General features: G+C 39.0%; 1 protein-coding gene across 2 annotated transcripts in view; it reads right to left on the bottom strand.

Annotated features, from left to right (window-relative positions):
* Positions 1 to 26956, bottom strand: part of LOC149022492 (AP-2 complex subunit alpha-1-like) — a 104045-nt gene that overhangs the window by 61034 nt on the left and 16055 nt on the right. The window contains exons 1-5 of one of the 2 annotated variants that reach the window (XM_089150564.1): positions 21398 to 21929; positions 21160 to 21231; positions 20985 to 21077; positions 15317 to 15418; positions 15028 to 15125 (exon numbers count right to left, since the gene is read on the bottom strand). In XM_089150564.1, the coding sequence (XP_089006690.1) occupies positions 15028 to 15125; positions 15317 to 15418; positions 20985 to 21077; positions 21160 to 21222 (356 nt within the window). In that variant the 5' untranslated portion in view covers positions 21223 to 21231; positions 21398 to 21929. Of the gene's footprint in view, positions 1 to 15027; positions 15126 to 15316; positions 15419 to 20984; positions 21078 to 21159; positions 21232 to 21397; positions 21930 to 26956 lie in introns of those variants that run through there. The other variant, XM_089150563.1, reaches the window with a different exon arrangement.

Genomic DNA, 26956 nt, shown 5'->3' with positions numbered 1-26956 from the left:
AAGCTAACAGAGTAACCGCTACTAGAATTTAAAAGTTGTGGTGGCAACCAGAACAACCAAGTATGCCTATAAGTACAAAAATAACAGATCAGTTCCCACTATGGAGCATGTATAAATAAAAGGCCACTTTTCTTATGCAGTCCACAGGATACAACCAAAGTGAATGCCCTAGAGAATACTTAATGTAGAAAGGGTTCAACTATGAACCACTCCAAAGTATAACCAATTGTTGTAAGTCAGAATCAGTTGGAGGAGACCTAGAGATTTGGATGATTTGATTTACTTAGTTTACTTTCCTCTTTCTGTTCTTTCCTTATTCGGTGTAAATTTGCCAGGATCTTGTTTTTCTTGAAAGATTCCCACAATGAGAAGATTTTATTTGCTCTGTATTTGGTAAACATCAAGTATAAATAAAGCTCCTATTGTGTCGTAAAACACAAGTCAGGATTCACTCAATTCTTCCAACACAATATCAGAGCCAACTCTGATCCATCCCTAAACACCATCTAAACCGTAGAACACCACCAACTGCTGCATTCTAACTATAGAAACGGGGGGGGGGGGAATTGCAGGAGCACCATCCACAACCAGAACTTTCACGCCAGCAACACCTACAACAGCCATTGTTAAACCCTCCTCATCTTTTTCTTCTTCTTCTCTGTTTCTTCTCCTGCTACCAAAGACTAAAAGAACTTTGAACCCTCTAAAACTCATCACCTCTTCCTGGATTCTAACCAGCTTCATCGCCAACCTTCTCTGACTCTTTAAAAATCATCTCTTCACCTCTTTCTTCCATCGGCTACAGTTTTCTAACCATCGATTCACCACCTCTGTAACTTCCAGATGTAGTTGTCGCTGGTTTCTTCCGCCAAATTTTTCCCTATTTTCTACCCTTTTCCCCATTGCAACCATCACCTCAACCACCAGAGCCTTCATCACCTGCTAACTTCATCGCATCACCTGCTACCGATCGCCATTTTTCCCTTCACTGCAGCCCCTGTTTTTTCTGTCAAAGGAAGAAGGTGACCAGTACTATTACCAAAATACCTCAACCAAAAACCAACCAAACCATGGCCAGACCACCCAAACCCTTCTGAGCCGCCCCCACTCTTCTAATCTTCAGTAACAGTAAACTTTCAGGGGGGGGGGGAAGGTGAAGGACAGAACAGATGCAAAACCTTCCCATGCTCCAAAAATTTTAATTGTCCTGAAATATTCTCTATAAGTACCCTTTTCCTACCACAATTTTTTCTAGTACCTAACTTGCTTCTTGGTTCCTGCGATGTCCAACATAGTCTCCTCTGCCTCTTCTTGTGCATTGGCATGGAGGATCCTCCTGCTTCTTCTGTTTCATGGGATTGTGATTTCTCTCCCTTTCAGATGACCATTGTTAAGCTTAATGGGACAAATTATCTTCACTGGTCCCGTTTTGTCTCTCTTGCAGTTGGTGCTTGTGGTTTGAATGGCCATCTTAATGGGACTTCTATCAAGCCATCTTCATCTGGTATGGCTCAAGATAAGTGGAAAACATATGAGTGCTTGGTTATGGGATTTCTCCTTAATTCCATTGAACCAAGTATAGCAGAGAGTTATCTTCTTCTTCCTAATGCGACAATTTGGAAGGTTGCAAAATCAACATACTCCAAAGTTGGTAATGATGCACAAGTTTTGGGATCCGAAGAAAGGCTCATCAATTACAACAAAAAGAGCTTACCCTATCCTAGCACTACAACACTATTCAAGGCTATTATCAAATCCTTGATTTCTATGACCATTTTACTCCATCATATGTTGCGGTTGTTGCTACCTATCAGAAGTGGGAAGACAGGCTCAAAGTGTAGGATTTTCTGGCACGGCTGAATATGGAGTATGATCAGATTCAAGCATTCCCCAAAACCATTTCCTTCTCTAGAGCAAGCCTAAACTATGGTTGATATTGAGGACAGTTGGAGGACAGTTGTGGTACACACTCAAACATCTTATCAATCTACATTAGTGGATGGTCCTGACAATAATAAGTCTGGTTCAGGCCCTCTAGTGAAATGAGAGTATTGTGGAAAATAGCGTCATACAAAGGACAAGTGTTGGAAGTTGCATGGACATCCAACAAATTCCCGTGGAGGAGTTAGAAGTAGAAATAAGGGCAGCAACCAAGCATCTATGAATCAAGCTAGTCCGACACCATGAGTACTCCAGCACCCCTTTCCTCAGACAAGCTCCAGCATCTTCGTCAGTTGATGTCCAAACATGATGTATCTTCTTCAGCACCAACTTCCAATATAAGTGTAGCTTCTACCACTATTCCCTCTGCGGATCCACAGTCCTCTACAGGTACTTCTGGGTTTCATAGCATCAAATCAACTTATCGCTCCTAGATAATTGACTCTGCAGCAACTAACCATATGACTGGTTCATCTTCCTCACTTCACACTTATTCTTCTATTCCTTTGATTTAGGTTGTCCAAACGGCTAATGGATCTCTTTCTCCTATCTTTGGGAAGCGTTTTGTTATTTTTTTCACCTTCTCTTAACCTATCTTATGTTTTGCATGTTCCTAAGTTCACGGCTAACATCTTATCTATTCAGTAGCCTTCCTCGTGATAAGAACAGCAACATAACTTTTTTCATTATCATTGTGTTTCAAGGCCTAGAAACGGGGCATATGATTGGTAGTGGTAAACAAAAAGGGGGGCTCTACCTATTGGATGGGTCTCCATCAGCACTTTCTATGGCCTCTAGTTGAACTTCTCCAGCACCTATTACTTTATCATAGTGGCACCGTCGTCTTGGCCACATTTCATTACTTATTTTGTCTCAGTTATTTCCAAATCTAGATAAAAGATGTAATTTGAATGCTTTTTATTGTGAGGCCTATATCTTGGACAAACATACTAGGTATCAAAAGTATACATGGATGTGCCACTTAGGTATTCTACTGCCAAGTTTCATGGGAAAGTGTGCAAGTTGAAGAGGGTTATGGGCTGAAGCAATCTCCAAGAGCGTGGTTTGAAAGTTTCATAGGGTCATGATCTCTAATGGCTATAAGCAGAGCAATGCAAACCACACTTTGAGATGGTTACCACACTATTGTACTTCTAGTATATGTAGATGATATTGTGATCACAGGCAGCAACGAGATGAGATTTAAACATTTAAGACCTTTTGGGGAACTAAATTTGAGATCAACGATACAGGAAGCTCAAAAATTTCCTAAGGCTAGAGTTGGCATATTCCACCAGTGGTGTGTCTCTCTCTTACAGGAAGTATATGCTAGATCTTCTCGAGGAAACTGGGATACTAGGGTGTAACCCTACTGAGACTCCTATTGAGCCTAACCTACACTTAAAGGCAAAAGAGGGAGAACCGATTGTCAAGACAAGGTATCAAAAGTTGGTGGGAAAGTTGATCTATATATCTCATACCAAGCCAAACATCACATTTACAATCAATCTTGTTAGCCAGTATATGCATGATCCCTACTCCTCTCACTTAAACGTGGTGTACCGTATCTTTAGGTACTTGAAGGCCACTGCAAGTAAAGGGATTTGGATTTCAGATTATAGACACTTGGAAGATTGAGGCATTTATAAAAGAAAACTAGTCAAGAGGTCCATATGATAGGAGGTCTACCTCTAAATATCGTGTGTATGTGGGAGGTAGCTTGGAGACTTGGAAAGGCAAGAAATAGGCTGTGGTTGCGAGGTCCAATGACGAGGCTAAGTTTAGGGCAATTGCTCAAGGAATTTGTGAGGTACTATAGTTGAAAGGGATACTTCAGGAGATCGGATCAGATTAATATGTTCCTATATAGTCATACTCATATAGTAAGTCAACGATTAGCGTAGCTCACACTTCAGTATAGTACCATAGGACCAAACATGTGGAGATTAAGAAACATTTCATCAAAGAGAAGATCCTGATAAAAAAAAGATTAAGGCTAGGTTGATTCGTATCACCTTTGTTTCTTCAAAAAAGCAACGAGCTGATGTGCTTACAAAGAGCTTAAGCACGAAGGAGTTCAGTAGTATCATTGGCAAGTTGAGCATGATATACATCTATGTCCACAATGAGGGGGAGCATTGTAAGTTGGAATCAAATGGAGGAGATCTAGAGTTTTGGCCGATTTGATTGCTATAGTTAGTTTAGTTTCCTTTTTCTGTTCTTTCCTTATTGGGGGTAGACTTGCTAAGATCTTTTTTTTCTTGTGAGATTCCCACACTGGCAAGATTTTATTTGTTCTGTATTTGGTAAGTTTTAAGTATAGATATAGCTCCTACGATGTCCTTTAGACACAAGTTAGGATTCAATAAGTTCTTCCAACACCAATGACACATTGCAGTAGAGCATCTACAAGCAATAAACCAGACTTAATAACTTAGGATGTCAACCTAACCAGTCTATATAAAACAATATGAAGTACAGGTTGAGTGAAGGAGGTGAGAACCAAGCTACTAAGATATGATGATACTCAAAAGTAGCAGGATATGAAGTGTTAGAAAACAAGCATTAAATAATCAAAACAGCAGCTGAACTTGAACAAAGAAAAGAGAGAAAAAAAAGAACAGAAGAGAGATGAAGAACTAGTAGAAGAGGCTTGTGATTCTTGCTTAAGAGTCTAGAATCACAGAGCCCTTTTATTTATAGCTTCTAATGAATCTAATACAACTTGAGAGACAAGTAATTGTCCTCTAGAAAAAAAGGAAACAAAAAATTACAGCTTTAGTAACTTCCTAGTTCCTAAAATAGAAAGTTATGAAAATAAAAACCACCACCAAAATAGAAACTATGCTTTTTAGAAACTACCAAAACTTATGTAGAAAGACTCCTACATTAGAAATAGAAAGTAGAGTAGCATCACTAACATCATACAAACAGATTTTACTGTTCACATGAACAGTAAAAATGAAATCATACTTTACTGTTCACATGAACAGTACCGTGAACAGTAAATATCATACTTTACTGTTCACATGAACAGTACCATGAACAGTAAATATTTCAAAGTGCATATACTTCAACACTCCCCCTCAAGCTGGAGTGTACACAAAGAAAACTTTCAGCTCGCATAATAAGAATAAACTTGAAAGGTAGCACCAATCTTGAATCGTGTAGCAATAGCAGACGTCGATAAACACTGAAAAACTTCACCAAGAAGATAATCAACACCACCTTAAAAAACTTTAATTCTTCATGTCCAAAGAACCATCCAATAATGAGAACAATCAACGATGTTGAAGACGAACAAAGTCTACAAGTATAGCAGGATCAAAGACACTATCCACATAACACCGGTAGTAGGGAGCAATTTCCACACCAAATCTTCAAAATTGTAACTTCAAAGTCCATATAAATGCTTCATAAGAAGGAAAGTAGTAGGTAGGCAAAAGGCATTATCCACAAAATGCAGGTAGTAGGGAGAAATATCCAACGCTAAATCTTCAAAATTGCAACTCCAATGTCCATATAAATGCTTCACAAGAAGGCAAGTAACATGTAAATGATGGGTAGGTAAAAGGCAATATTGATTACTATGGACCAAGTAGGTAGGTAAAAGACAGTATAGGTTATTGTGGACCAAGTAGGTAAGGTAAAAGACAATATTGAGTTACTTTGGACCAAATAGGTAAGGTAAAAGACAGTATGAGTTACTTTGGACCAAATAGATAAGGTAAAAGATAGTATGGGTTACTGCGGACCAAGTAGGTAAGGTAAAAGATAGTATGGGTTACCGCGGACCAAGTAGGTAAGGTAGTATGGGTTACTACGGACCAAGTAGTTAGGTAAAGGATAATATAGGTAAAGACATGTAATGATATCGTTGTAGAATGCCATAAGTTGAGGACAAAGATCTTCACAAATAATATCCATCAGCACATCTTGAGTAGATATAGAATAAGGTACCATTCTCCCCCTCACGTGTAGCATTACACGTGGACAATTAATGATGAGCAGCACCAAGGGGGAAAAAATTCTGGACCACCGCTAACCCTTAGGCAAGAGCAAATTAGATCAGGAAAAAAAATATATATTGAACCAGCTTGGAATCTCAAAATTGCAGTAGTCGTTGCAGCAATCCACTCGGAAGAAGTGCAATAACAGTTGTTGCAGTAGCAGATAATATCAGATCTCGGACCATAGCAGCAAACTTCTGCTAGATTTGAAACTCTAACAAATCTCGATATGAAGGAAAAATAGTCCTCTAGGTCTTTGTAGAAGTATTAAATAAAAAGAAGGCTAAACTTGATTCTGAAATAAACAACGGAAGAAATAGTAAAGCAAGAAGGTAGCAGCAGAATTTTTTAGAAGAGAGAAATTCAATGAAACAGGGGTACTAGTATACGACTTGCAACTAAACTTATAGCACAAACAATGGAAGACAATACTTAGGTCTTGCAATCCGAATTATGGCATATCTTTGCAAGAATCAAGAGGAATCCCAAGACATCAGTATAGTGCAAATTGAACTTCAGATTTGCACACACAAAAAAGGGCCGTAGCAGCCTCAGTTGAATCAAATAGGTAGACATATCCCCAGAAAGCTTAGGGCCTTTTTGTAGTATTAATACATAGATACTTGGTGCTTCAAAAGTTAAAGAAGAAGGACAGCCATGCAAAATTACTGCAGCGAAGGTTGGGGCTACCCTAGATAAGAAAAAGGAAAAAAAAGCTGGGCAGCCAAGAGAGAGAGAAAACAGTCCCTAAGTTGATTAAACTTGCTCTGATGCCATGTTAGAAAACAAGCATTAAATAATCAAAACAGCAGCTGAACTTGAACAAAGAAAAGAGAGAAAAAAAAAACAGAAGAGAGATGAAGAACTAGTAGAAGAGGCTTGTGATTCTTGCTTAAGAGTCTAGAATCACAGAGCCCTTTTATTTATAGCTTCTAATGAATCTAATACAACTTGAGAGACAAGTAATTGTCCTCTAGAAAAAAAGGAAACAAAAAATTACAGCTTTAGTAACTTCCTAGTTCCTAAAATAGAAAGTTATGAAAATAGAAACCACCACCAAAATAGAAACTATGCTTTTTAGAAACTACCAAAACTTATGTAGAAAGACTCCTACATTAGAAATAGAAAGTAGAGTAGCATCACTAACATCATACAAACAGATTTCACTGTTAACGTGAACAGTAAAAATCATACTTTACTGTTCACGTGAACAGTACCGTGAACAGTAAATATCATACTTTACTGTTACCGTGAACAGTAAATATTTCAAAGCGCATATACTTCAACATGAAGTACTGGGATTGGACTGCAAAGTGGATCAAGTTTCAGACTTGATGGGATGAAGCATTACCTTCAGTTTGGTCCCATACTGTTCACCAGAAGGAGAAGTGACCTTGAAAATAGAAGGTTTGACTCAGAAAATAAAGGTGACAATGGAGAACATCCAGCCAGCAGTGGAGACTTAAACTGTGGCCGAGTGGAGCTTGTAGTAATGAGAAACCACCCCATAAATCACAGCCACTTTTCATGTCTAGGTTCAGAGATATGATCGTAACACCTAAGTAGAAAGCTAAGCTCTGCAGGCCAAACAAACCATTAAGTTCAACTGGAATTAAGATCAAGTGGAGGTTTTGGTATATTGGCTGGGGGTGGGGTGTTGTGCCTCTGTTTCTGTACTACAAAAGCAGGTTCGGGGGGGGAAATCTGGAGTCACGCAAGCTTGAATTTTGCTGAAAATACAGGGCAGAGCAGGAGCTGAAGGTTTTATTTAGCCTTCTTAATGATAGCAGCAGCAACAGTCTGCAATAATTGGAGTTCAGATTGGAGCCTTCTGATGTAACCCAGGGTGGGCCAGCATCCACTTTCTAAGAACCAACACTAATCTAGGGCTTCAATTCTTCCGTTTAGGGCAAACTGCAACTGGACAGCAACTGATAAAGTCCGATTATGCCCTGCGGCTAGGGTTAGGGCCTAACGGGCATCTAGGGTTGATGTAGGTATGATGGGGAAGGGTAATAGGATTCGGCTAAGCTGTCTTAGCGGTGGAAAAAGAAGAAAATAATTCTGGTTTAACAGAATTTTAAATTGCAGAATTATTCTTCAAACTAGGGTTTACGGAATTTAGGGCTTTGTAATTTCTAGGTTTTCTAGGGTTTTGGGAATTTAGGGATACGGGATCCTTTGTGATATGGGTTGTGAAGGGATGATTTACTAGAGGGAAAGGATAGGTAATGTTTTGTGAAGGGATGACATACTAGAGGAAAAGCATAGGTAATGTTTTGTGGTCATACATGTTCTAAGAATCTCAAAGATACGAAACCCATCCCGTGGGAGATATGGGTTAAATTCCTTGAGATGGAAGCTTGGGTTATAGGTTTCACAATGGGTTGAAACTTGGAGGGAATGTAGGTAATAATATAGGGATATGATTCCCAACTTTAGCAAGGTTTGGATGGCTCAAATCAAAAGATATTAAAGTTCTTGCTTCTAGGGTCTTAGGAAGTATGAAAATTCAAGAAAATAATTATATCTTGAAATAGGGACAGTCAGAATGGGGTCAAATTAGGTTCTAAGGTCACTAGGGTAAGGGTGATGGATTTCATACAGTTTGGGACATATATAATGGTTAGATTGGTGTAGATCTGACATTAAAATTTGGGTTTCTGAAAAAGTCCGAAAATTCAAGACATTTCAAGAAAATACAAAAAGAAGGGTGCGACGGAATGGGAAGAGAGGGAAGGCTACAGTTGGGTTGGGACAGTAATGCTTACTCGTAAGGAAAGGGGGCTGTTGATCAATTGCAAAAAATTGGACTTTTTATGGCTGGCCGCAGGCTTTGGAGAAGATGAAGAACAACTTGAGAATTTGAACAAAACTCATACCCCTCAAAAAAAACCCAGGTCGTGGGCTTTGTTCCCCACGGATCCAAAGTCTGATCTTTTATTCAACATTCATGTTGAGAATTGCAGCAGCCTTGGTGCGCAAGTTTCTATTTTGGAAATTTTCTATTATGGATGCTGCCTTAGGCACAAGTTTTGGAGCCACAGCTTGGAGTTTTCTTTTTGGATAATTTCTATTTTAGTTACTTTCTATTTTAGTCGTTTTTTGATTTTGGTTACTTTCTATTTTTCATATTGCTTGGCTGACAAGTAATCTCCCTAGGCTAGTTTCCTCTTTAGTAGATTTGGTAGATTCTATGCAATATATAATTTTCTTTTGTTGTAACTCAGTTTAGGAAACTTTCCTAAACTAAGACTTGATTTTACATTATAAATAGAGTACTAGGGGAGAGTCAAGGATATGCATACAAGATTCTCCCTTTTCATTTCTTCTCCTTCCTCTTCTTCATTCTTCTTCTCTTCTTCTCTTCTTCTTTTCTTTCTGAATATGCTTTCAGTCCCAAGGCTGATTACAGATGCCGAAATTCTAACATGGTATCAAAGTCAGGTTTACTCGACCTACAGATTGCTTCTTCTCTCTCAATTTTGATCAATTTTCCCTGTTTTTCCTCTCTACATGGTGCATAGCCTCCCCTTGCAGCATTAATTATATATAAGATCTTTCTTCACAATTCATGACGTGATCTATGTACCTGCTATTACCAATATCGCAGAATCCAGAGACCAGTTGAACTTTTTATACACAAGAGGACCTGTCAAACTTGCTATAGCCCTGCGCCAGCCGAAACAACAACTATTCCTCTATCCATTGACTCTACTTTGGTTCTCTGGAGTCTGGACTGCATCTATTGCCTCAATTCAACTTTCTTTTTCTTTTTTTATGTGATTTCTTCAACTGCTACTACTCTTCAATTGGTAACCTCAATGCCATACGGGGTTGGTGTTATTGTTGCTGCTAGACTGCTTCTATATGGTTTCCTACAAGATGTTGTATTTGTTGCCCTAGGTTTGGTGGTAACCTATTTACTAGAACCGACTCCAATCAATCATTCTTCTGGCAGATAGGATGTGATCCTGATATTGATATTGTTTTGCTGCCTTCATACTCTACTGTGATATGGGCACGATAACTCATACGCCAGAAGTGCGCCCTTCCCGGCCTCTCGTACTAGGGAAAGGTCCTCTCAATGGTCTAACACCCACACCGGAATGGACCAAACTGTCTCACGACATTCTAAATTCAACTCACGTACCCTTTAATGGGCAAACAGCCCAACCCTAACATACTACAGCCCCAAGTATCGAAGAGCCGACATCAAGGTGCCAAACCTTCATGTCGATGTGAACTCTTGGGGAAGATCACTAGTCCTACTTATAATGTTGCTGCAAGATATACTATTGTTGCCCCTGTTTTATTGAATTGTTTGCTCTGGAAAATTCTATTGATGCCGTATGAATTCTGCTACTTGCCCCAATTCTTTCTGCTCTGAAAATTTTCAACTGTATTGCTTCTCCATTGCCACTATTAATTGTTTCAGGTGATATAGCACTTGGAAAATTTTGTTTAGATGGTAATGCTGTCCTACTTACTTGAATCGACCGCAGCCCCATTGTTTCCCTGGTTCTCTGTCTACCAAAATTGAGTTCGATGGTGTTATTCTTCTGGTAGATGGAACGTTATATTAATGGTCACTAGTTCTGCAATAATTTCCTCTCAGTTAATTTGCTATATTTTGGATCCCTGGGACATATTGCAGGTTATCACACTTCCTCTGATATTGTTGGTGCTTCCCTTACTGCTAATGGTTTACTACTTTTGCTACTGCCCCGTTTGAGTTGATGTTGGTGGTTCAGAATTTTCTACTGTAATGAATGGAAGTTCTTGTACTTGGATTCTCCGTTTGAGATGATGTTGGTGGTTCAGAATTTTTTTCTGTAATGATTGGAAGTTCCTGTACTTGGATTCATCAAGTAATATGGTTCCTTCAGCCTTCAACTACCCAAGTGGTTCCTCGGTTCAGATTTTGATATATTGGTAATTTACAGTCATTATTTATCCACATGTAATGCTACATGTGAGGAGGAGATTGGAGCCTTAATCTATATCTGTTCAAGTCTTTTGAAGAGTATTATGTGTGAAGATTTTTATCCTCCTAAGATGGTATTCTACAGTAACACCGATCTACTTGGCTGCTTTTTATCTACCTACTTAAAGATGGTATTGTATACCTTTTATCTATCAAGTCCGCAACAACCCATATTGCATTTTATCCACCTACTTGGTCCATGGTAACCTATAATATCTTTTAACTACCTACCTAGTCCGTAGTAACCTACACTACCTTTACCTACCTACTTGATCTTTAGTAACCTATACTACCTTTATCTACTTACTTGGTCTATAGGAACCCATACTACCTTACCCACTTGGTGTGACTTATACTGCCTTTTAGCTACCTACTTGGTCAACAATAACCAATACTGCCTTTTACCTACCCTATACTTTTGCCTATATTTTGCCTTCTTCAAAAAGGTTGTGTGTGGACAACGGAGCTGCAATTTTTATCTGTTAGTGTGAAGGCCCCCCCCCCCCCCTAATAATTAGCATTATTTGGATAGTGCCTTTGATGCTGCTATACTTATGAATCACGGATTCTTCTCATTATTGGATGAATCATTCGACATGAAGAATTAATGTTTTTTTTTAAGTTGATGTGGGTTATCTCCTAGGTGAAGTTTTCTCAGTGTTTATCACCGTCTTTTATTGTTACACGCTTCAAGACCGGTGTTGCCTTTCAAGTTTATTCTTATTATCCAAGCTGAAGTTTTCTTTGTGTATACTCCAGCTTGAGAGGGAGTGTTGAGAATTGCAGCACCCTTAGAGCACAAGCTGAACAAGTTTCTATTGTGAAAATATTTCTATTATGGAGATGCTGCCCTGGCGCACAAGTTTTGGAGCTGCGGCTTGGAGTTTCCTTTTTGGAAAATTTTAATTTAGTTACTTTTTATTTTAATTATTGTCTATTTTTAATTGCTTTCTATTTTGGTTACTTCCTATTTTTCTTATTGCTTAGTTGACAAGTAATCTCCCTAGGCTAGTTTCCTCTTAAGTAAATTTGGCAGATTCTATGCAATATGTAATTTTCTTTTTGCTATAACTTAGTTTAGGAAACTTTCCTAAACTAAGACTTGATTTTACATTATAAATAAAATATCAAGGGAGAGCCAAAGAATATGCATACAAGCTCTCTCCCTCTTCTCTTCTTCTCCTTCTTCTTCATTCTTCTTCTATTCTTCTTTTCTTTTCTGAATTTCCTTTCAGTCCCTAGGCTGATTATGGGTGCTAAAATTCTAACAATGCAAAACTGAATTGATTACAATGAGGATGGGAACTTTTTATAGCCTTAGACTTGAGGAAACCAAGTAAGACTCAACTTAAGAAACTTACATAGACTTGAATTAAGTTGAATCCACTTTGGATTGGGATTCCTTTTACAATTCAACACCTTAAATAAGACAACCAGAAAAGAAGTATTTTACAGAACTCCTAAACAAGAAAACTTGCAAAATTAAACAACCAACTTCTAGAAGGAAATCCTACTCAAAAATTGGACTCCAACTGGGATTTCTGCTTAGACAAGGACTGTTCAATAACTTGACCAAACAAAACCAAATTTAGAAGTATCTTAACAGCATTTTGCATCTACCTAGCCCTACTGGAGATCCAAAAGAGGGGTAAAATGACCAAAATACCCCTGGATAGATTCGGCCAGCCCTTGGTGCTTTTAGGGCTCTTACATCATTTTCAGAAGATCTTAGCAATTACCGTGACTAAAGAGACAAACGAAAAAGATAAAACACATCAGCCGGATATTCAGCTCTCACCAGCCGCACTTTCTCAGCCCCTTGGTTCCGGTTCTCGCTGTACACCAGCCAGGCTCTCAGCAATTCATCCTCACAGTGGGAAAAAACTTGCTTGAAGCAACACTTGAACCACTCATTAAATCGTCGGGAAAATCATAAAGGAACCTCTATTTGCCATTACATATTCATAGAGCAGGTGAGGAGGGGGCGGGGAAAAAGTACTTACGAATGGGAAAGATAACAACCACAACAGATTTCCAAAGTTCAGAATTTGGTTTTCACTTGGAATCAGGGTACAAGTTTTGGTTGAAACCAACTGAAACTTCAACCAAATCTCAGCTTCGTAAGGAACCAAGAAGCAACTGCCAGAAGAAAAAAGAATCACATGTCTCAGTTCGAGTTGGTCAAAATCTCCACCGAAATGATTGAAACTGCCAGTTAAGTGACTCAAAGTCACTGGTTTCGATGAGATTGGGGAGATTTCGCCTGGCCTCATCTCTGTTTTGACATCTCCTCCATAACTCGGCTTCAACTCTTGGTTTTTCAACAAACCTTCAGCATTTCTTCAACATTGAATCTCCTACTGGCTCTTGGAAGGTGGATTGAAGGTGTCTAATAGCCCCACAAGAAAAGGTAATATTGTTCTTCCCCAAGATACAATTTTGTAGGACACCTATGAATACATGTTAGATGTTGTTGAATTTGATATATGTATGGTTTAGAGTCCAAAACTATGATTCTATGGAGGTGATTTTTTCCCCCCTCGTGTAGTCATACTTTTTTTGAAAAATTTCTAGCCTATAAAATTGTTCTCCACACAACATAGCTCCAAAAAGAAGGCTATTAATATGTGATAGATGAGATTCATTTAAATAAATGTGAGACACCATTACTCAAACTATGGTGCGTAGTTTCAATTTTTTTCCTTCTGAAGCACATCTACATGGGAGTGTTGGGGGGTCATCTGCTACTATGTCTACACATGGGTCTGGGGATGGATCAGGCATAGGGTCATCTTATGTAGAATCTATATTTGGATACCCATCACACCCACGTATGCCTCCATCATCTTCTTATACTCTTGGTTACCCACTACGAGATTGGGATACTTTTCTCATGTTGACAAAAGAACCTAAAGATGGGCAGTTACAGACTACCAAAACAACACGTCATGGGATGTGTATATTGCACATTCAGAGGATAGGCTTAGACAAATACAATCCACCAACGAACTCTTCATGGAATTAACGTAGGTTTTGTGAAGTGGAGACCAGAAACACCGATTTTGCTTCTTTAATTTAGGGTTTACATCATTTAGGACAGGGGGAGACCACGAGACCGCGAGAACCGCCACCGGCGAGCGAGAGGAGGCGAGACGCGAGGGGAACCGCCGAGACTCGCCAATCTCGCAATCCGCCAACCGCCAACCGCCAACGGGGGAACCCAATGCCTTTTGTGGATTTTGGCTAAATTTCACGCAACTACCAACACACACAACAAGGAAGATCAATCATCTCACTTGTCTTATGAATTTAGATTTAAGACAATAGAACCAATGGTGTATAATTATTTTATTCGAAAAGAGAAGAACCAAGGAGGAAGAAACGAAGAGGAGCATGATAACTGCTTTTCATAAGCTAAGGCATATACAGTGTAACAGCACCATAATCTACACATCGGTCCACAGGGAGACGAAACAACAGGGTGTTAGCCCAAGGCCACCAACGGCAAGGCCAATTAAGCTAAATCCAAGTTACCCATGGGACCCTAAAACCCACCGAGATGGGACACCGGTGACGAAATTGTATCTCACCGAGTCTCACCGAGATGGTGAGATCTCTTTTTCAGGTGGCGAGATCTCTCTCGAGGCGAGTCTTCTCCATGGTTTGTATTAATGGTGTTATTGTATTGAAGTACTAGTAGAACTATTTGTATTTGTCATTATGTGTTTCTAAATTAGTAGGATAGTAATGTGAATTCTAACAAATAATGGTAAACTTGACTTACAAATCATACAAATCAATTTCAAGTGATTTTTTATAGAAAATAGCTCATGCACTATGTCTAAAAGCCTTTAAATAGCCTGTATACCAAAAATCAGGTGAAAAAACCTAGTATTTGGTGTTGAAACCACCTGTCGAGGCAAGCTGGGAAAAATCCCCGGTTTCGGCCAGGTTTTTCGAGATCACAATCAGATCTCGGTTTCTGGCTGGTGGAAATCAGCCCCGAAACCGAGATTCTGAACCATGCTTCCAATTATAAGGATAATGGGCACCAGCAATCAGACCGTGACAGAACTCAGTGTGTATAACCTGATATCAGGATCCTTCAATGAGGTAAGTATCTGGGATTGGTGCCTCTTGATGATATCCTGCACTTCTGCTACCATCAACATCCGGGTCATATTCTCCTGCAAAAGAGTAATGCACATTATGCCATGAAGTTATCTATATGAATCAATCGCACAAGATAACCTTGCTCAGTGCACAAAAAGCATACCAGACCTATCTCCCCCAGTATAGTCTCTCAACAAGATGAAGCTATGAATACCATAAGGAGAACTCAAGTAATTTGACCTCATTACTTCCAGGGAACACCTACCAATCCAAGATATCGGATATTTGGCTCACGGACAGAAATAAACTTCCCAAGCAATGCAACACATTGAGACATCATTTCCTTCTCAGCATCAAGATGCATGACCTGCAATAGGGAAGTTCAAAAATAGATAAATAATAAATAAAACATAAGAACAATAAAATACATCCAATGGGATCCATACAGCTGCAAAGATTCAAGGATTCAAGTTATGAGAAAATCGAGTGTATGCAAGAAGATACATCTCAAGACAACATAAGTGATTAAACACAGGGAATCAGTGCTAATAAAAAATGAGAGAAAGAGAAAGAGAAAGAGAGAGAAGAAGAACCATAGAAACTTGGAGAGATAACTGTTGCTTAAGGGTAGGGAGAATACTCCTACCATGGGCTACAGACTGACCATACATTAATGAATAACATTCAGGAGAAGCACATCAAGGAGACTGGATACAGGCATTGGAGGGATACCTAGCGACAAGGCATCTCCCTGTGCTCCATAGGCGTGCAGTATACGACTATATGTGATATAGTAATGACAAGATCATATAATTATGCTTATTTGCAACAAAGAAATATTTGTAGGACAGAATATAAGCCTATATAAAAAAAATAAAAATAAAATAAATAAAAAAAGAGAGGCAATGTAACCCATAGTCAAGGAAGTACTGTCTTGAAACCAAGGAGCCTGAACACATGCCTGGTGCCTAGGCTACAGCTTGACAACAATGGGACAAATATACCTCTGATATATACAACATTACAGATGGCCCCTAAATAGAACTACAACAACAATCAATAAACCTTTGCCCCAGTTACAATGGGTCCACTACATGGATTCTTTCCTTCCAATCAGGTCCAACTGAGGCCATACTAGTAGCTCTAGAACTGAATACCCAAAATACACATGTCCATTATACTAAACAAAATAAACACAGTCCTAACATCATCCTTCAGATAAAATATATAGCATGGTAAGTGAATTAGTCTAAAGGTTATTTGACCAATTTCAGGTGTGCACTTATCTATAATCCAAAGGATTCGGCCAATAAATGAAGAATTCATTTTTATTGATCTCATTCAAATTTAAAATCAACAACTGATCATTTTTATTGATCTCATTCAAATTTAAAATCAACAACTGATCCACTAATCCACAATTTAGATACATACATTAATATCCGCACATTACCTTCATTGCAAACAACAGAATACTGACACTAGCCCTAAAGAACTTTGAACATAATCATTGCTAACATCATGACTGTTATCACCTTAGCACCAGATGCATAAACAAATTCAAAGGTTAAGTTTTCAATGAACACTGATACCATGAAGACTACCCAAACCAGGGAAATCCAGTTGAAACATTGCCTGAACACAGAGAATATCAACCAAAAACAGAGTAGGAAAGAAACTTTGTAACCACAATTAAACAACTTAGATAGTCCTGAAACTTCGAAGATAGGTCTTCTACATTTAAAATGTCTACAGAATCAAGTTTGAATGTGAACCAGAATAGTTAATTTTTGAGAATCCTGTGACAAGGATTAGAGAAAAACAAGATGGGATATTAATTAGGTTTTTGAAATTAAAGACAGAACTTCAAAGAGAGAAATCTGGAATAAATAAAATAACATGAAAACCATAGTTGTCAAGGCCTCCCTTCGCCAGTGCCTTTAGTCCAGGAGCTTTGCTGCTCTCTTCGTTGCCCAGGTGTCACCTTGCTGGTGTAGCTTCAGATCACACCCCCTGTAACTGCCTTGAATTGCCTAAACGCCTTGACAAGAACTAGAAGAATATATCACAATTCACAAACCAATAAATAAAACACGACTCAAAAACAGGTTATGTGAGGAATCACATCCAACATATACCTTGATTAATAGATAAAGTAACAAATTTAAAGACAAAACAGCTTCAGAGTCCGCCTAAACCATAGGAAAACAACAAATCCTACAAACAGAATCCACTCTTTCACTAAGAAGTCCACCTAAGTCTCCAATTGAACCCAACAGAAACACCTAAAACTCCAGCAGTAAACACCATGACATCACACAATTTGGTCCGGGTCCATAGATTCGTGTTCATAAACAAGAAGAATATAGTTTCAAATGTATAGCAAGTACATATATTAATAGCTGCTCCAATTCTCCAAAAGCCAGTGGTTGGCTTAGGAGAAAGTTTACATTGTCAAACGAAGAAAAAATAAAAACATCCATTAGCAACTAATTGGAACGTTCCAATCATACCTAATAAGTTAACAGTACAACAATGACAACAAGAAGCCTTGTTAACCCAACTAAATGCAGTCAGCTACATGGACCCTAGCCTTCCAATCAGCTATAGTTGAGGCTATACTAGATACAATGCCAAAGCCCATGCATATCCTTTCTCACCACCTCTCCCAAGGTTAATTTCGGTCTACCCTTAGCTCTTCTAGTTCCTTTGATCTACATTAAATCACTTCTCCATATAAGGGCACTTAAAGACCTCTGTCTTACGTGGTTGTGCCACCTCAATTAACTTTCTCATAGTTTATCATTTATTGAAGCTACTTCCAGATCAGCTGATGTAATCCAATTCTAGGGTTAGGGTTTCTCAGAAAGATTCCCTGGAATATAGGATTCGTCCAGAATCTTCCAACAAATAATGTAATAATTGTATGGGTACCTAAGGTTTGCTCTGAAATAGATAAGAGTTGAATGGAAATACTTGGGGAAAACAGATGGGTTCTAAGGAGACGATGGGAATGGTATCAGAAATCAATATGGGATGTAACAAAAATAAAGAGGAAGGGAAATTATTATTCCTAGTATTGGTAGAAAAGAAACTAATTAATTCTTGGGAAAAGGACGGATATGGGTTGAACAAAAGTCAGGGAATGGTCAATATGGGAAGAATCTTGAAACCTCTCTTGTATTCTTTCTCCTGCTTCTCTTTTCTTTTCTTCTTTTCTTCTTTTCTTCTTTTCTTCTTTTCTTCTTTTCTTCTTTTCTTCTTTTCTTCTTTTCTTCTTTTCTTCTTTTCTTCTTTTCTTCTTTTCTTCTTTTCTTCTTTTCTTCTTTCTTTTCTTTTTCCTTTCTATTTTTGTTTCTTCTTCTGTTTTATTTTTCTTCTTTTTTTGAATTTTTTTTTTCCCGTTTTCTGATTTCCACCACAAACATAGAACTGAGAGAGAGAGAGAGAGAGAAGGCAGATTTGGGGGGTTTAGCAGGAGCTGGGGTTGTTGGGAGAATGATCTGAGGGGAATGCAGGAGGGTGGGAAAGATGGACAGGGGTCTGAAAAAGAGGGGCGAAGGTTTCCAGGACCTGCGGAGGTCTGGCAGGGGGGAATCTGATGTGCCCAGAACAGGGGAGGGGGCAGGGCTCCTTGCAGGTGTGACCGTGTGAGGGAGGGTGAGGGAAGTGCTGGGGTCTGGCAGGGACTGAAGAGGAAGGGTAGAGAGAAAGAAAGGGAGGTGTGATGGGGTGGGATGGGTTTTCTTGGCCTGTGCAAGGCAGAGGAAAGTGGGGGAAGGCTGGGGATGGGGTGGGGAATTTCTGTACTTACTTGGCTGCTGCTGGAGTGACTAAAGGCTGCTTGTTGAATGCTTGAAGATGGCTGGAATGAAGAAGAACCTGAAGTTGAAGGTGCTGATCTTGAACAAAACTCTTACTCAACCAACCCCCCCCCCCCCCCCAAACTAGGAAACCATGATCTTCAAACTTAATCGACTTTATTCAATCATCAAAACTGGAAACTACAAAGAATCCCAAGCTATTTATAGTTTTCAAAAGACTCTAGGACCCAGTGGGATTCCTAAATAGACAAGGATCCCACCACTTAACATGGACTCTTGATTTGGAATCTAATCAGTAAAGACAATGCTGAAATAAGACTTTAACTTAAATAAGACATGCTTGAATTCTTTTCTAATTAAGACTCCAAAGCACATGTGTCAATTTACGATAACCAAGGACTCAACAGAACCAACTTTAATTAAAATAAAACTCCTAAGACCAATTCAAGCATAACATAAACAATTAACTCAAATAAGATTCTAGGATTAAATCTGGAAATAATTCCAGCATTGAAAAGAGGGCTAAAATGCCCTAAATACCCCTACTAGGGTGTTCGGCCAGATCGAGGGGGCTTCTTGGAGCCATCCAAGGGGCCCCACTTAGGGTTTCAGGCAAGGGGTCTTTATGTTCACATCACCAGCTCTAATATGATCATCCTTACCTTGTTCTTCTTAGTTTTTGGCAATCATCCATCTTAGCATCCTCATTTCTGCTACACTGAGTTTAACTATGTGATGCAACACTCTATCATAACTGGTCATACAATGGTCCTATAAGATTTTCCTTTTAACTTCAAAGAAATACGACAATCACAGAAAACCTTGAACATAGTTATCCACTTCATTCACCCTATTTCAATTCTTTGAGAGACATCATCCACTAACTAGGCTTAGATACATAAAATAACCACACCACTACATCATCTGTCCAATCACGACAAAAGTTAGACACAATATTTCGTCTTTGTTCTACTTAGTTTAAAGTATTTTAATTTCAAAGTTGCTCTCTATGATTCTAACATGATAGAATCCCTATTTGTGTTTTTTTAACCAAAACAATATCATCAACAAAAGGCATATACTAAGGAACCTCATGTTAAATGTCTTTGCTTAAATCATTCATTATAAAAAGCAAATAAATACGGGCTTATAGCTGATCCATGATGTTGCCCAATTGTAATTGGGAATTCTACCACTTTGTCCCCACACTGTTCTTTTGCTCGTCAACGAACCATCATGTATAGCTTTAACTATGTTCGCATATTCACTTGCAACATTTCTTTCTCTCGTACTTGCCAAATTAGTGCTCTAGGGAGTCTATCATAAGTTTTTTATATGTTAATAAAGACCATATTAAGACCTTTCTTACACTCTCTAAACCACTCTATAAGTCTCCTAATAAGGTAAATAGCTTCTATTATAGATCTTATCGACATAAAGCCAAACTGGTTCTCCATGATAGTGGTTTCTTGTCCCAAACGGGTTTCAATTACTCTCTCCCACAATGTTGTAGCATGACTTATCAGTTTTATGCCTCTATAATTATTACAGCTTTGAATTTCTCCTCCATTTTTGTAAATTCGGACCACGATGTTTCTCCTCCATTCATCTGGTATTTTCCTTGTGCTAATAATATTAAAAAATTTTGGTTAACCAAGCTAGCCCATAGGTTCCTAAGCTCTTCCATACTTTTATTGAGATTTTAACAAGAACTAGTGCCTTGCCTACTTTTATCCACCTTAGAGCTTCTTTTACTTCGGTTCGGACATCATAATTCTCTATATGTATGTTTGAAAATTGCCGCCAAACATATTGGAATACAATTATCTAAATCCAAAAATAGAACTTTAGAATAGAAGAAAGGAAATAACTTCTAGAAGATCTGTTACGCAATTAATACATCCCATCTTCCTATGTCATACCCACACTTCGAGGTCCATCAAATTGGCACGGTACAACAACAACAAAAAAGACAACCTTGAAGCAAAAGCCATAACATGTCAACCAACCTAAGGCTTATATTTACTGAAATGACCCGCTTATTAACCTATATGCATGAATATACATCTCATAGTAACACTAAGAAACACTGTCAAGCTACAAACTTACCAATGCAAGGGCTTCAAAGAGGACAGCATGTGATGCATTATTCTTGTTAACATTTTTCACAACATCAGTTCCCATTAGAATACGTTGTAAAACCTACAGAAGCCAACAGCCACGTTAATCACAACTAATGCATTATGAGTATAACATTGATGTATTCAAGTCAGAAAAGACTGACCTCAAAAAGTATTCTTCTAACATTTGGATCTTCAGTTGCAGGAAAGTATTGAAGAGCCCTCATTAACTTAACCTGTAAGAACCAAAAATACTGAACATGTTATGTTGTTCAAACCCCAAGAAACCATCTCAGAAGAACCAAAATCAAGGCTTTTCATAACCCGTATAAAGTGGCAGGAACAAGCCAGAAAGCAAATAAAACTACACACTTTGATAGTTATCAGAAGGAAAAGACCAACCTACACATTGGGTATACAATAGAATATTCATATAGTATCACTTCAAAGTCACATTCCCAAACAAGGAATGATCTCTACTTCCCAGTAATGTTAGTCCCCATTCCATTTCAACCTTCTGAGTTGCACATGCATGAGTACCCACCAAGGTTTGAGAAATCGATCTCAATGGATGACTTGGTTGTCCAAAACAGAGGAGGACCAACATCCTGCCAAATCTTGCCAAGTAGGGATAAATTCCTTTAGTTGAAATGAAAGCCAAAAACAATTGTTGAAATCAGAGTCAAATTTGGATGGAAAGCATATGTTTACAGTAAAATTCTGGGATAAAACCAAAATATGACTAAGTTATGAACTCATGTAATCTTGTCTCAATTAGCAAAAAGGACGAGATAGTACCAACATATAAGCGAGTCCTTATACAACAGTGCCAATAGAAGGGTATAAATGAATATCGCATAACTATAAAATAGAGTATAATAATAATAAAATTAATAACAGCAACAACTAAAAAGAACCATAACAAGGTATTTGTGAAGGTTTGGAAAATGCTATAGCAGAAAAATAGAATCCCCCCTTCAAAATGTTAAAATTTTGTTTTGAGAAGGTAATTATACTAATAAATCAAATTAAATAGGGCAGCCTCCAAAAGCCTTCCCAACCTCCTGCCCCATTTCTGATGCCCTGATGAACACCGGCGACCACCCCCTGTTCCCCCGGCTCCTCACACTCCCCCCACCCCCTCTGTCCCTCCCTCCACTGGCCCTCATCTCTGGTCCTCCCTCTTCCCTGCTTTAAATCATCTTTTTCCCCAAGCCTAAACCTCTGCTCCATTCCCCCAATTGTCGATCCCCTCTGTTCACATCCACTGCCCCACCTCTTCCCTTGAACCTGGTATTCTGAAATGACACAATGCCACTGTTGGCCAATTCCTTGATGCTCAACCACCCCCCCCCCCCCTTTTCTCTTCAATATTATCAAATATTCCCTTTGCAAACAATGGAAGGTCTCTGGCAACCTGGAAACAAACCATCTGGATAACTATATTTTCCTCTTCAAATTTCACACTGTTGCTAATGAGGACCGAGCTCTCGAGGGTGCTCCCTGGTTAGTAGAAAACAAACCTATCTTCCTTCGCCTATGGGAGCATTCCAATCATCTCCACAAGGCTGACTACATCTCCCTTGTGGATATCCCGACCTGGTCCACCCCTGGAATTTCAGAATGCTGAGTGCCTCAGCTGAATCAGCATTGTCAATGGCCTCCCCCTCAGATCTGTTACCCACACCATGAAGATGGAATGAATATCCATTGTGCAAATCTGAGTTGAGCTTCCTGCCGCAAAAACGCCTCCTAATGTGATCTTGTTGAAAACATGGACTGAGGTTTTCTATTACAATAGGATTATGTTTCCTAATAAGTCTAGAGTTTTATTTCTATTTTTTTTTATATTTCCTTTTCCTACTTAGTATAGGGCTTAACTAGGTTGTAACTATTAATACCCTGTTGGGGTCTTGTGAATAAAATACTTTGATGGGCACTTCTTCACATTACAACATGGTATCAAGAGCCGAATATTTGATTATAGGGAAGAAGAGGGAACTAGAAGAAACTTTCTTTCTCTTGATTTCCCTCGCTGCCACTGCCGCTGCCGATATCCTCACTACCGCTGCCGCTACCGATCTCTTGATTTTAGAGCACGCCTGGCTGCCAAGGAAGCAGCTGCTGCAATCACTGTTTTTTTCCTTCTTCAACTGCCTTTCTTTCTTGTTTAGCGATCTCTCCAGAAGACTCCTGCACCTCCATCAGCAAGACTCGCTGACGAAAAAGAACCTGCAAAAAGAAAACACCACGAACCTTCACCAATCAGCTCCAAACATCTTTTAGCGAGCCAAGATTGCTAATCCTTACGGATCCTAGAACAGATCATCAGCCAATTAAGCAAGCTAAGCTTCAATTGGCAGCCAGAGTAATCATAGCTATTGAGAACCCCTAGGATATAATTGTTCAATCTGCTAGACCCTATGGTCAGAGGGCTGTTTTGAATCCCAGTTCACAGGTGCTCATCCAATTGCAGAACCTGCAAAAAAAAGGAAACTTTTGTTTTTGCACCCCTTTCATTTGATGCATTCACAGAGGGCTAGTTGGTAATTTAAATAGTTCGGGAGTTGCATGGCAAGTTTGAATAAAACCAGGGACTTTTTCGTAAATTTGAAAAGTTTCATGGACTTTTTCATAAATTCGAAAAGTTTCAGGGACTTTTTCGTAAATAGAAAAAAAATCCCTGGTTTTTTTTGTAAATTTGAGTGATTTCTTCTTGCGATGGCTAATCTCATATCTCCTTTATCTAGTACATCTAAAGAGTCTCCTATGTCTTCTATTCATAGGGATCGTGAGTTTTCTCCACTTTAGATAACCACTGTGGAACTTAATGGGATGAATTATCTTAGATGGTCTCGTTCAATTTCCCTGGTTGTTGGTGCTCGTGGTCTTACTGGCAATCTTGATGGGACTTCTACCAAACCTTCCACACCTGGTCTGCAACTTTCTAAGTGGTATACAGATGAATGCTTGGTCATGAGTTTTCTCCTCCACTCCATTGAATCAAGCATAACAGAGAGTTATCTCCTCCTTCCTGATGCGGCAACTATTTGGAAAGTTGCTAAAGATACATATTCCAGAGTTGGCAATGATGCACAGTGCTTTGAAATTAGACGGACAATCAATCAGTTACAGCAGAAGGACCTTACTCTTTCTCAGTACTATAACACTCTTCGGGGATATTAGCAAACTTTAGATTTCTATAGGAAGTTTACACCAAAGCATGCTGAAGATGCTATTGCCTATCAACAATGGGAAGATAAACAGAGAGTTTATGATTTTTTTGCAGGATTGAATATAGAATTTGATCAAATTCACGTACAAATCCTTTCTAGAGAGCCTTTCCTTTCTCTGGCTCGAGCCTATACTATGGTAGATACAGAGGACAATCAAAGGACAGCTATGGTACACACTCAGACATCTGATAGATCTGCATTGGTGTCTGGTTATGGCAATAATAAATCTAGTTCTAGTGATTTTCGCCCTCCAGTAAAGTGCGAGTATTGTAGAAAATAGCATCATACAAATGACAAGTGTTGGAAATTGCATGGACGTCCAACAAATTCCCGTGGAGGAGTTAGAAATGGAATTATGGGCAGCAATCAAGCATCTGCAAATCAAGCTAGTTCTGACACCCTAAGTACTCCAACACCTCTTTCCTCAGATGAGCTCCAACACCTTCGCCATTTGATGTCCAGACTTGACTCATCTTCTCCAGTACTGACTTCCAGTACGAGTATAGCCTCTGTCATTGTTCCCTCTGTTGATCCACAATTCCCCACAGGTATTTTTTGTTGTCACAATGTCAATTCGACTTATCCCTCCTGAGTAATCAACTTTGGGGCAACCAACCATATGACAGGTTCATCTACTTTTTTTCATACTTATTCATCCGTCGCTTTTGCTCAGGATGTTCGAACGGCTGATGGATCTCTCTCCCCTATCTCTAGGACAGGATCTATTATTTGTTCGCCTTCTCTATCATGGGTAATCGACTCTTGCATGTTCCTAAGTTTTCGACTAATCTTTTATCTATTATTAGCCTTACTCATGATATGAACTGCAAAATAACTTTCTTTCCTTCTCATTGTGTGTTTCAGGACCTGGAAATTGGGCTTACGATTGGTAGTGGTAAACAGAAGGGGGGGCTCTACTTATTGGATGGGTCCCAATCAGCTCTTTCTACGGTCTCTTCTCTCCTACACTTTTTACCTTATTACAGTGGCATAGTCATCTTGGCCACGTTCCTTTACCTATTTTGTCCAAGTTACTTCCTGATCTGATTAAAAGGTGTAATTTGAATGATTTTTATTGTAAGGCATGTATTTTGGCCAAACAGACCAGGCATGTTTATCCTACTTCAGATAATCGTAATAAAATTCTTTTTTCAGTCATTCACTCTAATGTGTGGGGTCCTTCTCGGACCGTGTCTGTATCTGGTCATAAATGGTTTGTTACCTTTATTGACTGTTGTACTAGGACCACATGGGTTTACTTACTTCACCAAAAAAGTGATGTTTTCTCATGCTTTCAAAATTTTCATAATATGATTAGGACTCACATTGGGGCGACAGTCAAAATCCTTCATACGGATAAAGGAACTGAGTACTTGGGTGGCGTATTCCCTTCCTATTTAGCGAACCATGCATCATACACCAAACTAGTTGCGTCGACACTCCACCTAAAAATTCGGTTGCCGGACGCAAGAATAGACATCTACTAAAAGTAGCACGTTCCCTCATGTTTACTATGCATGTGCCTCTTCGTTTTTGGGGTGACGTCGTTTTTATGCGGCATATCTAATTAACCGAATGCCTTCCGGAGTCCTAAACCAACGTTGTCCCCTTGAGGTTCTTTTAGGGACAGCAGCCTTTATAGTGTCAACTAAGGTTTTTGGATGTGTTGCCTTTGTCCGAAACAACCATATTCATGGAAAGTTAGATCCTCGTGGGTTAAAGTGCATTTTCTTGGATTATCCTCCTACACATAAGGGGTATAAGCATGGTGGGAGATTTCACAAGATCTCTCGCTATCTCATGATAGCGAGACGAGATGAGAGGCGAGAGAGAGATGGGAGATCTCGACTCGAGATCTCGCCATCTCACAAGATCTTGCCAATATCTCGGCTAGATCTCGCTTGAGGTGGTTTTTCCACCAGTTTAGGGGGTTTAAAAGCCCCCTTTCGCTCGAGAGAGAAGCATATCTCGCCTCTCTCGAGCCTCCCTCTCGCTGCAAGTCAATTTCTTGCCGGAAAAATCGATTTTTGGCCGGAATTTGTTGGGGATTCAACTTCTAGACATCATCAACACATCTACAACAGCGAATTCAAACCTATTTCAAGTGATCTTCAACAAATGTAAGATTTTCCCCCAAATTTGAATTTTTTTCAAATAGAAGGTTCTACAATGGGTGTGAGTGTAGTATAAATATATGTTGATGATCAAGCTTTGATCTACACTTTTAGGGGGAAAATTTTAATTTTCTATTATTAATTTATTTTATTTTTTTGAATTTTCAACAACAACAACAGCAATAAGCCTTGTCCCAACTAAATGGGGTCGGCTACATGGATTCTTGCCCTCCAATCAGTTATGTTCGAGGCCATGCTAGATACAAGGCCTAAACTATACATATCCTTTCTCACCACTTCTCCTAAGGTTATCTTAGGTCTACCCCTAGCTCTTCTAGTTCCTTCAATATGGATTATATCACTTCTCCGTACAGGGGCATTTATAGGTCTCCGTTGAACGTGGCCATGCCACCTCAAACGACTTTCTCGAAGCTTATCACTTATGGGAGCAACTCCCAGACCAATTCTAATATGATCATTTCTTATCTTATCCATCCTAGTTTTGCCACTCATCCATCTTAGCATCCTCATTTCTGCTACACTGAGTTTATCCATATGATTCTTTTTAATAGCCCAACACTCTGCACCGTACATCATAGCTGGTCGAACAA

This window comes from Hakea prostrata, chromosome 3 (genome assembly GCF_041222555.1).
Source record: "Hakea prostrata isolate BN-2017 chromosome 3, UWA_Hpros_2, whole genome shotgun sequence".
Taxonomy (NCBI): domain Eukaryota; kingdom Viridiplantae; phylum Streptophyta; class Magnoliopsida; order Proteales; family Proteaceae; genus Hakea; species Hakea prostrata.
Note: the sequence above shows the minus strand (reverse complement) of the source record. Positions and strands in the feature narration are given on the sequence as shown.